This window comes from Chrysemys picta, chromosome 13 (genome assembly GCF_011386835.1).
Source record: "Chrysemys picta bellii isolate R12L10 chromosome 13, ASM1138683v2, whole genome shotgun sequence".
Classification (NCBI taxonomy): domain Eukaryota; kingdom Metazoa; phylum Chordata; order Testudines; family Emydidae; genus Chrysemys; species Chrysemys picta.
The window spans coordinates 7006056-7021850 of record NC_088803.1 but is presented as its reverse complement, the minus strand read 5'-3'; the positions used below and the strand labels follow the sequence as shown (position 1 = coordinate 7021850).

At 46.5% G+C, this 15795-nt stretch overlaps 1 protein-coding gene and 1 pseudogene across 1 annotated transcript; both read right to left on the bottom strand.

Moving 5' to 3' along the window:
• Nucleotides 1-5301: 5301 nt before the first annotated feature.
• On the bottom strand, nucleotides 5302-6313 carry LOC112061787 (olfactory receptor 14A16-like; annotated as a pseudogene).
• A 6346-nt stretch (nucleotides 6314-12659) lies between these two features.
• On the bottom strand, nucleotides 12660-13607 carry LOC122173193 (olfactory receptor 4D2-like). Its single transcript, XM_042847149.2, has one exon. The coding sequence runs from the start codon at nucleotides 13605-13607 to the stop codon at nucleotides 12660-12662; it is 948 nt and encodes a 315-aa protein (XP_042703083.2).
• Between the last annotated feature and the right edge of the window lie 2188 nt (nucleotides 13608-15795).

Genomic DNA, 15795 nt, shown 5'->3' with positions numbered 1-15795 from the left:
AGTCATGTGCTCCAGACCCCTAATCATTTTTGTTGCCCTCTGCTGGACTCTTTCCAATTTTTCCACATCCTTCTTGTAGTGTGGGGCCTAAAACTGGACACAGTACTCCAGATGAGGCCTCACCAGTGCTGACTAGAGGGGAATGATCACGTCCCTCGATCTATTGGCAATGCCCCTACTTATACAGCCCAAAATGTCATTAGCCTTCTTGGCAACAAGGACATACTGTTGACTCATATCCAGCTTCTCATCCACTGTAACCCCTAGGTCCTTTTTTGCAGAACTGCTGCCTAGCCACTCGGTCCCTAGTCTGTAGCTTTGCATGGGATTCTTCCGTCCTAAGTGCAGGACTCTGCACTTGTCCTTGTTGAACCTCTTCAGATTTCTTTTGGCCCAATCCTCTAATTTTTCTAGGTCTTTTCTTCTCCCCAAAACGATGGTTATTACCATCTCTGATATCTTTAAGAGACTGCTAAACAGTCGGGGGAGGAGGAGGAGGGGTTTCCTTCTAAAAACTGCCTCCAGCTAAAGGGAAAGGAACAAGGGGTGTGGATAAAATGAAAGCCTGACTTAATACTTTACATTTCAAATACTGTGAGTGGTTTCCTTTCCTGTCTGGATTGTTAATAAAAGATTAACCGGATTTTTAATGGTGTGTTTGCCATGGTGAGAAGCAGGCTGTGGTCTCTGGACACCAAGCTCCGGAACTTGTTTAACACTGTTTAACGTTGGACAGTGACTGCGTTATGTTAACACCTTCAGCCCATTTTTTCCCCATCTAAATTAATAAATTAGAGTGTGGCTGGAGTTTTATTTTAGATTTAAAATAATCAGCGGCACTTATCCAAGGTGCAAGGCCCCTAACATGTCATTACTAATACAATACAATCCCAGCACCATCCAAATAATCCTTTCAGCAGGAAAACAGCCATCCAGAAAGATGCAGAGGCTCCTTCCCACACCTTGGTCATTTTGGAAAGCAAACCTTCAGCTTGCTCAGAAAAAAAACACATCAAAGAGTTGACACGTTGGCTTCCCAACCACAAGACCAAATATGACACCCCAAGTAACAATCATTTCCCTCCCTTCCCCCAAAAGTATAAAAGAGCTGAACCAAATTGACCAACTGATCAAATAAAACAAAACAAAAGGAAGGTGTTAGAACGTGGCCCTTATCCAGCTGTCCAGTCACCTGTCTCTTGCAAGAGGGCCCAATCAATGGGAGCCACGTAATTCCAAGGCAACTGCATCTGGGAAGAGTCTCATCAGTGTTTCTAGCTCTGGGGCTCTAGGGAACACTCTGATCCCCTTCCATTGACTGTGGGAGGCCATTGTCCTGCTGCCTTAGAGTTCAAAACCAGTATCTGAGTTCTCCCAAGCCCCCAGTCACTCACACACTCCACCAGAGCTTCCCCTAGCCTGTGGTCCCTTTCGGCTTTTAGCTGAACCCCTTTAAGAAGAACATGGCAGGAAGGCAAGGAACACGGGTGTAGCAAAGGGAAACTTTATGCCGTAAGCCCTTGACTGACACAGATCTGTAAAACAAGACAGTTCTGAGACAACCCCTTCCCTGGACTGATCGCACTGATTCTGTGAGTCCAGGGTTCATCCGTGTTTCAAACTTGGCAGAGTCATAGAATCATAGAATCATAGAATATCAGAGTTGGAAGGGACCTCAAGAGGTCATCTAGTCCAACCCCCTGCTCAAAGCAGGACCAATTCCCAGCTAAATCATCCCAGCCAGGGCTTTGTCAAGCCGGGCCTTAAAAACCTCCAAGGAAGGAGACTCCACCACCTCCCTAGGTAACGCATTCCAGTGTTTCACCACCCTCCTAGTGAAATAGTTTTTCCTGATATCCAACCTGGACCTCCCCCACTGCAACTTGAGACCATTGCTCCTTGTTCTGTCATCTGCCACCACTGAGAACAGCCGAGCTCCATCCTCTTTGGAACCGCCCTTCAGGTAGTTGAAGGCTGCTATCAAATCCCCCCTCATTCTTCTCTTCTGGAGACTAAACAATCCCAGTTCTCTCAGCCTCTCCTCATAAGTCATGTGCTCCAGACCCCTAATCATTTTTGTTGCCCTCCGCTGGACTCTTTCCAATTTTTCCACATCCTTCTTGTAGTGTGGGGACCAAAACTGGACACAGTATTCCAGATGAGGCCTCACCAATGTCGAATAAAGGGGAACGATCACGTTCCTCGATCTGCTGGCAATGCCCCTACTTATACAGCCCAAAATGCCGTTAGCCTTCTTGGCAACAAGAGCACACTGTTGACTCATATCCAGCTTCTCGTCCACTGTGACCCCTAGGTCCTTTTCAGCAGAACTGCTACCTAGCCATTCGGTCCCTAGTCTGTAGCAGTGCATGGGATTCTTCCGTCCTAAGTGCAGGACTCTGCACTTGTCCTTGTTGAACCTCATCAGGGTTTTTTCTGCCCAATCCTCTAATTTGTCTAGGTCCCTCTGTATCCGATCCCTACCCTCTAGTGTATCTACCACGCCTCCTAGTTTCGTGTCATCTGCAAACTTGCTGAGAGTGCAGTCCACACCATCCTCCAGATCATTAATAAAGATATTAAACAAAACCGGCCCCAGGACCGACCCTTGGGGCACTCCACTTGAAACCGGCTGCCAACTAGACATGGAGCCATTGATCACTACCCGTTGAGCCCGACGATCTAGCCAGCTTTCTATCCACCTTACAGTCCATTCATCCAGCCCATACTTCTTTAACTTGGTGGCAAGAATACTGTGGGAGACAGTATCAAAAGCTTTGCTAAAGTCAAGAAATAACGCATCCACTGCTTTCCCCTCATCCACAGAGCCAGTTATCTCATCATAGAAGGCAATTAGGTTAGTCAGGCACGACTTCCCCTTCGTGAATCCATGCTGACTGTTCCTGATCACTTTCCTCTCCTCTAAATGTTTCATAATTGATTCCTTGAGGACCTGCTCCATGATTTTTCCAGGGACTGAGGTGAGGCTGACTGGCCTGTAGTTCCCCGGATCCTCCTTCTTCCCTTTTTTAAAGATGGGCACTACATTAGCCTTTTTCCAGTCATCTGGGACCTCCCCCGATCGCCATGAGTTTTCAAAAATAATGGCTAATGGCTCTGCAATCTCACCCGCCAACTCCTTTAGCACTCTCGGATGCAGCGCATCCAGCCCCATGGACTTGTGCATGTCCAGTTTTTCTAAATAGTCCCGAACCACTTCTTTCTCCACAGAGGGTTGGTCACCTTCTCCCCATGCTGTACTGCCCAGTGCAGCAATCTGGGAGCTGACCTTGTGCGTGAAGACAGAGGCAAAAAAAGCATTGAGTACATTAGCTTTTTCCACATCCTCGGTCACTAGGTTGCCTCCCTCATTCAGTAAGGGGCCCACACTTTCCTTGATTTTCTTCTTGTTGCTAACATACCTGAAGAAACCCTTCTTGTTACTCTTAACATCTCTTGCTAACTGCAACTCCAAGTGTGATTTGGCCTTCCTGATTTCACTCCTGCACGCCTGAGCAATATTTTTATACTCCTCCCTGGTCATTTGTCCAATCTTCCACTCCTTATAAGCCTCTTTTTTGCGTTTAAGATCAGCAAGGATTTCACTGTTTAGCCAAGCTGGTCGCCTGCCATAGTTACTATTCTTTCTACACATCGGGATGGTTTGTTCCTGCAACCTCAATAAGGATTCTTTAAAATACAGCCAGCTCTCCTGGACCCCTTTGCCCTTCATGTTATTCTCCCAGGGGATCCTGCCCATCTGTTCCCTGAGGGAGTCAAAGTCTGCTTTTCTGAAGTCCAGGGTCCGTATTCTGCTGCTCTCCTTTCTTCCTTGTGTCATGATCCTGAACTCGACCATCTCATGGTCACTGCCTCCCAGGTTCCCATCCACTTTTGCTTCCCCTACTAGTTCTTCCCTGTTTGTGAGCAGCAGGTCAAGAAAAGCTTTGCCCCTAGTTGGTTCCTCCAGCACTTGCACCAGGAAATTGTCCCCTACGCTTTCCAAAAATTTCCTGGATTGCCTGTGCACCGCTGTATTGCTCTCCCAGCAGATATCAGGGTGATTAAAGTCTCCCATGAGAACCAGGGCCTGTGATCTAGCAACTTCTGCTAGTTGCCAGAAGAAAGCCTCGTCCACCTCATCCCCCTGGTCTGGTGGTCTATAGCAGACTCCAACCACGACATCACCCTTGTTGCTCACACTTCTCAACTTTATCCAGAGACTCCCAGGTTTTTCTGCAGTATCATACCGGAGCTCTGAGCAGTCATACTCCTCTCTTACATACAACGCAACTCCCCCACCTTTTCTGCCCTGCCTGTCCTTCCTGAACAGTTTATATCCATCCATGACAGTACTCCAGTCATGTGAGTTATCCCACCAAGTCTCTGTTATTCCAATCACATCATAGTTCCCTGACTGTGCCAGGACTTCCAGTTCTCCCTGCTTGTTTCCCAGGCTTCTTGCATTTGTGTATAGGCACTTAAGATAACTCAACGATCATCCCTCTTTCTCAGCATGAGATCGTCCCACAGCCATCTTGCTTCTGAAAGTCTTTATTACACGTGGCCATGGATGGCCCCATGCAACCCCAACAGGGGCATCGCACTGTTAAGTAGGCCCCAGTCTCTTGGCCATGGGTTCAAACTGTGAAGTTCCATCTCTGACTTCCATGCCTGTGGGTCCCTGTATAGAAAAATCATTTTCCCTGGGAGTGGGCAAGTAGCAGAGACACAATAAAGATGGATGGCCCCAGACTCTAGTCTTGATGGGCTCTCAATGATGGTGCTTCAATGAGGTGTCAAAGACCTCTCCCAGGCAGGGCAGCTGACTGGAATGCAGCACAATAGGCTGCCATTGAGCCAGGTCTGACTTGTCCTGTTACCGTGACAATATTTCCACATATACTACAACAAAGTTCACAACATGACACCATCACACCACACTCTGTCACACAAGCAAACAATTCACCAAAAGCCATCGTATCCTAATCAGCATTTATACCCGCAAAAGGAAAAGGGTCAGAGACCTCATCGAGTCCATTGGGAACTTGATTATGGCTATTCGTTTTAGGTGGAAGGTGCTGAGATGGTGTGATGGTGGGTGGCAATACTGGATAGATAGATAGATAGATAGATTCTGATCTTCTTTATACAGTTGTAAATATACAATAAGTCCATTGACTTGACTCTGCATTTTTACCAGTGTAAATGCCCCTTTCTGCATAAACATATTTCAAAACATGTTTTCAGTAATGTTTTCATTTGATTATATTTGAAAAGAAACACAGAAAGAAATCACGATCAAAGACGAAAGATGGACAGTTCATTTTGGTGAATAACCTCCCCACCATTAGTTTCCTCAGGCCAGTTTTGATCTCCTTGTTCCTCATGCTGTAGATGATCGGATTCATCATTGGAGGCATCACAGAATAGAGAACAGCCACCATGAGATCTAGTCCTGATGTTGAGCTGGAGATGGGTTTCAGGTAGGCAAAGGCTATAGTGAAAAAGAACAAGGAGACCACAGTGAGGTGAGGGAGGCAGGTGGAAAGAGCTTTATGCCGGCCCTGCTCAGAGGGGATTCTCAGCACTGTGGTGAAGATCTGAACATATGACACAACTATAAAAACAAAGCAGCTGAAGGCTAAGCATGTACTAAAGACAATAGCCCCAGTTTCACGGAGGTATGAGTCAGAGCAGGCGAGCTTGAGGAGCTGGGGGATTTCACAGAAAAACTGATCCACCATGTTGCCTCCACAGAAGGATAGTGCAAATGTGTTCCCGGTGTGCACTGCAGTGTAGACAAAAACACTTATCCAAGCACTGGCTGCCATTTGGACACAAGCTCTCCTGTTCATCACTCTCTCATAGTGCAGTGGTTGGCAGATGGCGACGTATCGGTCGTATGCCATGATGGTGAGTATGGAGTACTCGGTTACAGCAAAGAACATAAAGAAAAAGACTTGTGTGACACATCCAGAATAAGAAATTGACTTGGTGTTCATGAGGGAGTTGGCCATGGATTTGGGGACTGGCACAGAAATGAAGCCAATGTCTAGAATGGACAAATTCATCAGGAAGAAGTACATGGGGGTGTGAAGGTGGTGGTCAAAGGTAACAACTATGACGATGAGAAGATTCCCCATCAAGGCTGCCAGGTAAATCACCAGAAACACCACAAAGTGCAAAATCTGCAGCTCCCGAACGTCAGAGAATCCCAGGAGAAGGAACTCGGTCACGGTGGTTCGGTTGGACATTTCCCTCTCCACACATTGTGTCCTGCCTGTGGATGGAAGGACAAGGGCAATGGGCAAGATTAGAGTGACAGAGAAAATGATCTAATTCTCTCTCCCTAACATGTCATGATGGGAATGTCAATGGTGCACAGTTCTTGTCACTTCCACTGAGCGTGCTCCTTACCCCTGAGAGTCAGAGCACTAGTGAGATGCATTATCACATCGGTGAATACTGGATTATCCCCTTTAAAGCTAAGGGCGATGGATCAGTTTACACCATCTGAGGATCTGGCCAATGCCGTATGAAGGCTGGAACAAAGTACAACTACATACAATATTAATAGCCCATATGGTACCCGAGTGTGAGAAACAGAAGGCTCTAAATTTGGGCATGAAATGTTAATACTAACATGGCTAATACTGATAGCAATGCTGAAATAAAAACAACAAGGAGTCTGGTGGCACCTTAAAGACTAACAGATTTATTTGGGCATAAGCTTTCGTGAGTATAAAGCTTATGCCCAAATAAATCTGTTAGTCTTTAAGGTGCCACCAGACTCCTTGTTGTTTTTGTAGATACAGACTAACACGGCTACCCCCTGATACTTGATACAATGCTGAAATAGTGATTCCCACTTTCCAGAGAAGTTTAACATTGACTCACCCAGCCTCCTACGTGGCAGCTTTTCTGTAATGATTCCACCCCAAGACCATGTAAATGGCCAACTACTGATTTACACATTGATTTGTGGCAAGAGAAGTGTAAAAGTATAATTAGGCAGGTTAGAAAAGAATGCGAAAAGCAACTAACAAAAGACACAAAAGTTAAGCAATTTTTCTTAAGTATTTCGGAAGCAGGAAGATTGCCAAAGAATGAGTGGGGTCGCTGTTTGGTCAAGGTGCAAAAAGAGCTCTCAGGGAAGACAAGGCCGTTGCAGAGAAGCTAAATGAATTCTTCGCGTCAGTCTTTGCTGCAGAGGATGTGAGGGAGATTCCCACACAAGAGCCATTCTTTTTAAGTGACAAATCTGAGAACTGTCCCAGATTGAGGTGTCAGTAGAGGAGGTTTTGGAACAAATTGATAAATTAAATAGTAATAAGTCTCCAGGTCCAGATTGTAGTCACCGAAGAGTTCTGAAGGAACTGAAATATGAAATTGCAAAAACTACTAAATGTGATAAATAAACCAACATTTAAATCAGCCTCTGGACCAGATGACTGAAGGGTAGCTAATCTAATGTGATCCAGTTAATATAGTGTACTTGGACTTTCAGGAAGCTTTCGACAAAGTCCCACACTAACAGCTCTTCAACAAACTTAGCAGTGATGGGATAAGAGGGAAGGTCCTCTCATGAATTAGTAACTTGCTAAAAGCTAGGGAACAAAGGGTAGGAATAAATATTCAGTATTCACAATGGAGAGAGGTAAATAGCTGTGCTCCCCAAGGATCTTCCCTGAGACCTGTGCTGTTCAACAAATTCATAAATAGAGCGAAGAGTGAGGTGGTAAAATTTGCACAGAATACAAAATTACTCAAGATTGTTACGTCCAAAGCACACTGCGAAGAGCTACAAAGGGATCTCACAAATCTGGGTGAATGGGCAATCAAATGGCAGATGGAATTCAATATTGATAAATGCATAGTAATGCACATTGGAAAACATAATCCTAACTATACATACAAAATGATGGTGTCTACTTTAGCTATTACTACTCAAGACAGATCTTGCAGTCACTGTGGTTCATTCACTGAAAACATCTGCTCGATGTTCAGTAGCAGTGAAAAAAGTGAACAAGATGTTAGGAACCATTAGAAAAGGGATAGATAATAAAGCTGAAAATATAATGCCGGCATATAAATCCATGGTACGCTCATAGCTTGAATATTGTGTGCAGTTGTGTTTGCCTCATCTTAAAAAAAAAAGATATATTTGAATTCGAAAAGATATAGAGAAGAACAAAAATGCTTAGGGGCATGGAACACCTTCCATATGAGGAGATAAAAAAGAGACTGGTATTGTTTAGCTTAGAAAAGAGATGACTAAGGGGGAATATGATAAATGTCTATACAATCATGCATGTTCTGGAAAGAGTGAATAGGAAAGTGGTGTTTACCCCTTCACAGAACTGAAGGACCAGGCATCACCCAATGAAATAAATAGGCAGTAGGTTTAAAACAAGCAAAAGGAAGAATTTCTTCACATACCACACAATCAACTTGTTGAACTCATTGCCAGGGGATTTTGTGAGGGCTGAAAGTATAACTGGGTTAAAAAAAGAATTAGACAAGCCCACGAAGGATAGGTCAATCGATGGCTAAGAGCCAAGATGGTCAGGATGCAACCCCATGCTTTGGGTGTCCCTAAACCTCTGTTTGCCAGAAGCTGGGGATGGGCGACAGGGGATGGACCATTTGATAATTGCCCTGTTCTGTTCATTCCCTCTGAAGCTTCAGGCACTAGCCACTGTCACGGACAGGAAACTGGGCTAGATGGACCATTGGTCTGAGCCAGTGCGGCTGTTCTTATGTTCTTATTATTTAAGGCGCCAAATCCCACTGCATTTCCATCTCTGGGTGATGACGGACTAGTAGCATCCCTCCATTACTGTGCTGTATCCTTTCCCTCTGCGACTTTATGTCTGTACAGGCAGGAGACTTGGGTTCTGTTCTTGTTTCTGCCACTGACCTGCTGTGTGACCTTGGGCCAGTCACTTCCCCTTCCTGTACCACTGATTCCCCACACCCCTTTCTCTGGCTTGTCTTCTAGGACTGGGAGCTGTGGGGTGGATGGCCAGTGTCTATGTGTATGTTCTGAGCACATCTTGGCAGCATTGCCGCTTAGCTGGCTGCAGTGTGGGACAGAGACTACAGTGGCGATGTCCTAGGGCATGGTCAAGATGGAAAGGTTTTGGCTGGGAGCTTTGACTCTGTGTTTTCGCTTCAAGGCGTTAGTATGTTTAAAATATATTCTGGCTGTTAACTTCGCTTCTCACTCAGATTAACCAGCCTGCAACTACCCCTTTGTAACAGAAATAATAGAGGATGGGGCAGAGGGACTTGGCGGTGAAATTTTAATATGAATTGAAATTATTAATTTTCCGCATCCTAGCACAAATCTAAGTTTCCAATTAAGGGCAATCAGACTTTTTTGGCTTTAATTATCTCAAAGGAAAATTGGGTTTTCAATTGAACACATGTTCATGGAAAATCTCTGCTATCCTCCATATGTATTTTGTTTTTCAAGGATAGCAGAGGCTAAAACTATTCAGTTTTCAACAGCTCTTACCTAAAATTACCTTGTTCTCACTTCCCAGAATGACAAAAAATGTTTGGCTTTTCCCAATTTCAATGAAAAGTCTATTTTTGCTGCTAGAAAAATTTACAAATAAGTCAGTCTGACTGGTGCCAGATTAAATTGATAGTAAAAGTCTTCAAGAGTTCTGACTCTCATGCGAATTTGTGTTCTTAAATCTGCCCTGTGTATTAATACACCAACATATTCAGTTGAAAAAGCAAACTTACGATGCAGATTTTTGTGGAATTTCTCACAGCTAGCGAAGCATTTGATCCTCCAGGGTTGTGATTATTTTGTCATTATTGATCTGTCTGTCTCTCATGCCCCCATCACTGTATTAGCCCACAGCCCTTTCCATGTCCTCCACTGGAGTTGCTGGGTCTCTCTGCAGTGCCCAGCAGACAAGGATCCATTCCACAGATGGATGCTCCCTGCTCCCCTCCTGGCCGAGAGGAGATGGACTAAATAGGATGAGGGACTGAAAGCCCCTCCTATCTCTAGAGCTGATCCCAGCTTGTGCAGGCTCCAGAGATGGTCACAGTGCAGGATGTCCCTGCTCTGGGGCTAAATGTCTGAATATGGTCTCCAGGGCTGTGAACCCAGCTCTGCTCTCAGCTCTGGAGCAAACCACCCTGACAACGGGCCCTAGCTGAGCCCAATCCCCAAGAGGGGAACAGCACCTGCCCTGGATCTCACACAGTGGTAGCATCCCTGGAAGGACCGTTGGCGAAAAACAAGGCAGAGCTGAGGCACAAAGGGTGCCCCGAGGGGTTGGCAGAATAAAATATATATTTACTGTAGCATCCTGTGACCTGGAATAGCTCAGAGCCCAGCAGCACCAGAAACTCTACTGTCCTGGAATAGCCTGTTCCTTCATTAACGCCACATCATTACCGCTGCCGGAGCAGGAAATTTTGTTCTCCAGCATGAACAGCTCTTGGGATGCAGCCATCAGAGGAACCCACAGCTCAGCCTGCCCTGGTTGGTTGAATTAAGTTATTAAGAGGAATCCAAAAGCACATACTAAAAACTAAGGACCAGATCCTCAGCTGGTGTGTATTGACAAAGTTCCACTGTCTTTGTAGTAGCTACGGCTATTTTCACCAACTGGGGATCTGGCCCTTTGATTCTGATGGAGCAACGGCTGATTTACTCCAACTGGGAAACTGGCCCATTACACAGTTTTAAATCAATTAAATACAGCTTTAAATTCTTTGCCTGTGAGTTTAAACCGATGAGTCACAAGTACCGGACCTGTTTATTCATTCTTAGTTCTTTGTCCCATGGGATTAATTACAAGAATGTAACTTTTAAAGGTTATGTTGTGATTCATTCCCACCAGGGCAGAACTTTGGAGGAATTCAGTGCTGCTAAGATTTTCTCTATCTGAGCTTCACTTTGTATTGGGATGAATGATCCAACTTGTCTTTCCTTTCACCCCTGCCCTGAGAGAGCCCTGTGCAGCCCCCTCCCCATCACACCCTACCCTCAATGACCCCTGTGCAGCCCCTCCCCTTCATGCCCTGCCCCAATGACCCCTGCCCGGCCCATTCCCATCCACACTCTGCCCTCAGTGACCCTTGTGCAGTCCCTCCCCTTTACACCCTGCCCTCAGTGACCCCTGTGCAGCTCACTCCCCATCGTATCCCTGGTCCCATCCCCATCCTGGCTCACATACAATATAACAAGGGGAAATCTCCACTTTGGACACGACACCTCTGCCATCCCCACCTTGCACGTCCCAACTTTTGCAGTCAGCCCTGCATCCTGGAGGTGACTCAGCCCCCTCTTCACCTGGGACACATGGTCCTCCCAGGTCTGGCTAATGACACCAATATAATCCATGTACGGTAGGGTAAAATTCCCCATCCACCTCAATAACTGATTCATCTGGTGCTGGCAGGTGACTGGTGCCTCCTTGAGGCTGACAGGTAGGACTAGGGACTTGTACAGCCCCAGAGGGGTGACAAAAGCAGGTTTCAACCTGGCATCTGGATCCAAAGGCACCTGCCAGTAGCCTTTGGTGAGATCCCTGGTCATGAGGTACTGAGTCTCCCACCCACAACTTATCTAGGATCTCATCAGGCCTAGGTATGGGCAGGCACCAGATATTGTGATGGCATTGAGCTTCCGGTAGGCCACAGAGAATCAGATAGACCCGTCTTTCCTGGGGACCAGCACCATGGGAGAGGCCCCCATGGCCATGAAGACCCATGAGCTCAGCGAGCTTTCCCCGGAAAGTCAGCACATGCTCCACCACTGATTCTCCACCGGGGGAGGCCTTCCCCTCCCACTAGTCCCTCACCAAGCCCAGGGCCACCTTCTGAACAGGCTCCTCTAGGACAGGCACCCAGCCCCTTAGCATCTCATGAGGCTGCACCACACGGGGCCTGACAACAGTTCTCTCTGTCCCTGGATCTCGCCATCGCAGGAATGTCTCCCCATTGACCACCACCTTCTGCTCCCACTGTGGGTCTGAGGGTCCTGAGCCCAGGAGACTCCAGACAGACATATATGCTGGGGCTGGGACTGAGAGCCAGTCGGCCACCCCACCCATATGGCTTAACAGCTCTATGGCCTTGGGACCCAGGAAGGGGGCTAGATGCCGGAGCCTTTCCTCAGGGCCAGCCTGGTTCCAATTGCCAGCCTTCCCAAAGGCCGTGAGACAGGCATCTATAGTTTCCCCCAGGGCCGGCTCCAGGCACGAGCTTAACAAGCAGGTGCTTGGGGCGGCCAAGGGAGAGGGACGCCTCTTTTTTTTAGAAGATATTGATTTTCATGGATTTCTCATTAGGCAAAATCATTCTTAGAATAATTTCAACCAGCAGTTCTCAGTGTCAAAGCCCCAGCTGGTGGAAGTCATGGAGTGAGATGCACCCATTTCCTCCAGCTGGGGATCTGGCCCATTTACCCAGATGGAGCTATGTCTTATTTCCACTGACTGCTTTTTTTCTTTATACCCAGGTTCTGGCCCTCAGTCTATTATTCATTTCTGAGCTGAGATTCTCATGAGCATGAAGGATTTGAACTCATTTGACCAAACACACATTTCATATGCCACATACATCTGCTCTCTGATACGTCCCTGAGGTCAGGTTTTTATCACAAATGGACAATGAAAGATAAATTATGTCTCTATCTCCCTCCCTGAGCACAGCGTTCTGCTCATCAGCCTCCTGATGGCCTTCTTCATCTCGGCATTTCTCAGCGTGTAGATCATCGGGTTCAGCATTGGGGTGATTGCAGTGTAAATGACTGAGATCACCTTATTCAGGGTGAAGTTCTTGAAGAGCCGAGCATAGATGAAGATGCTGCGTATGATTTGTAAACATACCACGATAATCTGGGCTACACAGGTGGACAGAGCTTTCTGCTTCCCATCCGTGATGTGTGTCCTGATCTTGACTAAGATGGCGGTGTAAGAAACAAGCAGAATGATGAATATTATTATAATCGCTGCTCCATTGTTGAAGATCATCTGCAGTTCAGCCAACTGAGTGTCAATGCAGGCCAGTTGGATGACCTGTGGGACATCACAGTAAAAATTGTCCAGGACGTTCGGCCCACAGAACGGTAACTGGAGGAGCAGTCCAATCTGAACAGCAGAGTGGGCCAATCCACCCAGCCATGCCAGTACCATTATCCCCACGCACACACGCTGGTTCATGATAGTCAAGTACCGCAGTGGTTTATAGATGGCCACATACCAATCAATTGCCATCCCCACAAGGCATAACCCCATAGCACCACCCATGAAGTGGAAGAAAAACATCTGGAGAATGCACTCATAGAATGAAATGGTTTTATGCTGTGAGAGGAGACCTGATAGCAATTTTGGAGTATTGACTGATGAGTCGCTGAGGTCTAGGAAAGCCAAGTTGGCCAGCAGGAAGTACATGGGGGTGTGGAGCCGGTGGTCACTGATCACAGCAGTGATGATGATGAAGTTTCCCAGCCAGGTGTTCATGTAGATTATGAAGAAAGCCACATAAAGGAATTGCTGCAGCTCAGGACTCTGGGTGAGGCCCAAGAGGACAAATTCTGTCACTGGGTTGGTGAGATTCTTCTTCTCCATTTATTAATCTCTAAATAGTCCTGAAGAGGAAACGCTGATGTTAATAGTTATAATTTGATCTTAGTACATAACGGATATGAAAGGGATACTAACTCCATGTTAACTGATACACGTGCTTGGAAATTTTCTTTGTTTACCAAATTCCAGACTGTGTCCTTAGCCCCAGTGGTGAGTGCCCTGCTGCAGCAAAACACCTACACCCCACCAGTGATTATCACCAGTTTTGGGTGTTTGGGCATGAACAATAGCAACCTACACACTCGTAATGCCCCCGGATAACAACTGTCTCCATTGGTCTTCCTGAAGCCCTGGTGGTGCACACCTCGTGCAGGCCACAGATTCCGCATGTGCCCTAGAGCAGTGGTCTCCAATGTGGGGTGTGTGCACCCCAGGGTGTGTGCAAGGAGATCCTTGGGGGTGTGCAGCAGGAGGAGCACTTTAAAAAAATATTTATTTATTTTGCATCGTCAGTTCGGGTGGGAGTCCGAGCGGCTATTTTTGTGTGTGTGTGTGTGTGTGTGTGTGTGTGTGTGTGTGTGTGTGTGTGTGTGTGTGTGTGTGTGTGTGCTTCGGCAAAAATGGTAGAGCCGGCGTGGCAGGGGGTGCGTGCTCAAATTTTTTTTACTGATAGGGGTGCGTGATCAAAAAAGTTTGGAGACCACTGCCCTAGAGGTTCAGGGTTGGGGAGAATGTGGATTTTCTGGGAGTCCAAGGGTTCTAACAGTACAGGTTTCTCATCGGGGTGGGGGGAGGGTCTGTCACATTCTGGGGTGCAATCCAGACCAGTGAGGGTTTGAGGCACCGCCTGCTCCATAACCCTGTGTGCCTTACAATGCTTTGCTGGTGTAGCTCCCAACCTGGGACACTCACAGCCAGCCTAGCAGCATGCGAGCTACACCCTGAGTGTCTGTGTAGAGATGCAGCACTGGTCCCGTATCTCTGACCCCAGTAGCCTGTCAGCAACACACCAGCCACACTGCAGCTTCCACCAGCCTTGGTTGCTACTTGCAGTTTGACCCCAGCACACATCCAGTCCCAGATTTTCCCCAAAACCTGTGTTCTGCACTGTGCTGCCCTCTACTGGACAGTTCAACTATTAAAGGTTCATTGCTCTTCTACAGAGTCAATATTCAATGGTTTGCTAGTTAAACTGGAGTTCCAAACAGTTCAGTTGAAACACAGCATTGGATTGCTTTAGATTTCAAATAAAACCAATTTATTAACAAAAAAGACAATATTTATAGTAAATTCAAATATAAGAGACCAAGTTAGAAATGGTTACCAGCAAACAAAAGTGAAAACACAGCTAAAAGTCAGAATCTAAATCTAGAAAGTTTTGATTCAAGGCTTTGATTGAGATAGTCTTTCTCACCCACAGCCTTCCAGAAAGATGGTGACTGACCCTTATCTTGGTCAAAAGAAGAACAGGAGTACTTGTGGCACCTTAGAGACTAACAAATTTATTAGAGCATAAGCTTTCGTGGGCTACAGCCCACTTCTTCGGATGCATAGAATGGAACATATAGTGAGGAGATATATATACACACATACAGAGAGCATAAACAGGTGGGAGTTGTCTTACCAACTCTGAGAGGCCAATTCATTAAGAGAAAAAAAACTTTTGAAGTGATAATCAAGATAGCCCAGTACAGACAGTTTGATAAGAAGTGTGAGCATACTTACAAGGGGAGATAGAATCAATGTTTGTAATGGCTCAGCCATTCCCAGTCCTTATTCAAACCGGAGTTGATTGTGTCTAGTTTGCATATCAATTCTAGCTCAGCAGTTTCTCATTGGAGTCTGTTTTTGAAGCTTTTCTGTTGCAAAATTGCCACCCGCAGGGCCTGAGGAACTGTCGGCAGTGGTGCTATGCCAGGCCCTGCCACAAGGGGGAGCTCCAGCGGTGAGTCCCCTCTTCCCCACCCAGCCAGACTCTTGGCCTGGGGACAGACCGTTTTGCCAGGGTGAAATTTTCATGTCCCCTGATGAGAAAATCCATCATTTTCCGTTCATCGTGAACCTGCCGTCTAGAGACCAGCGTTGAACCTGCTGTGGCTTTGCTCTCCGGTTCCGCGCTCTGAGCGTTGTGAGTTTCAAGCCTTCATACAAGGCAGAGATTTCGATGAACCCAGTGACAAAGAGCTTTAGGGATTTTCTTTGTCTTCTCTTGCACGGCCCATAAACACCA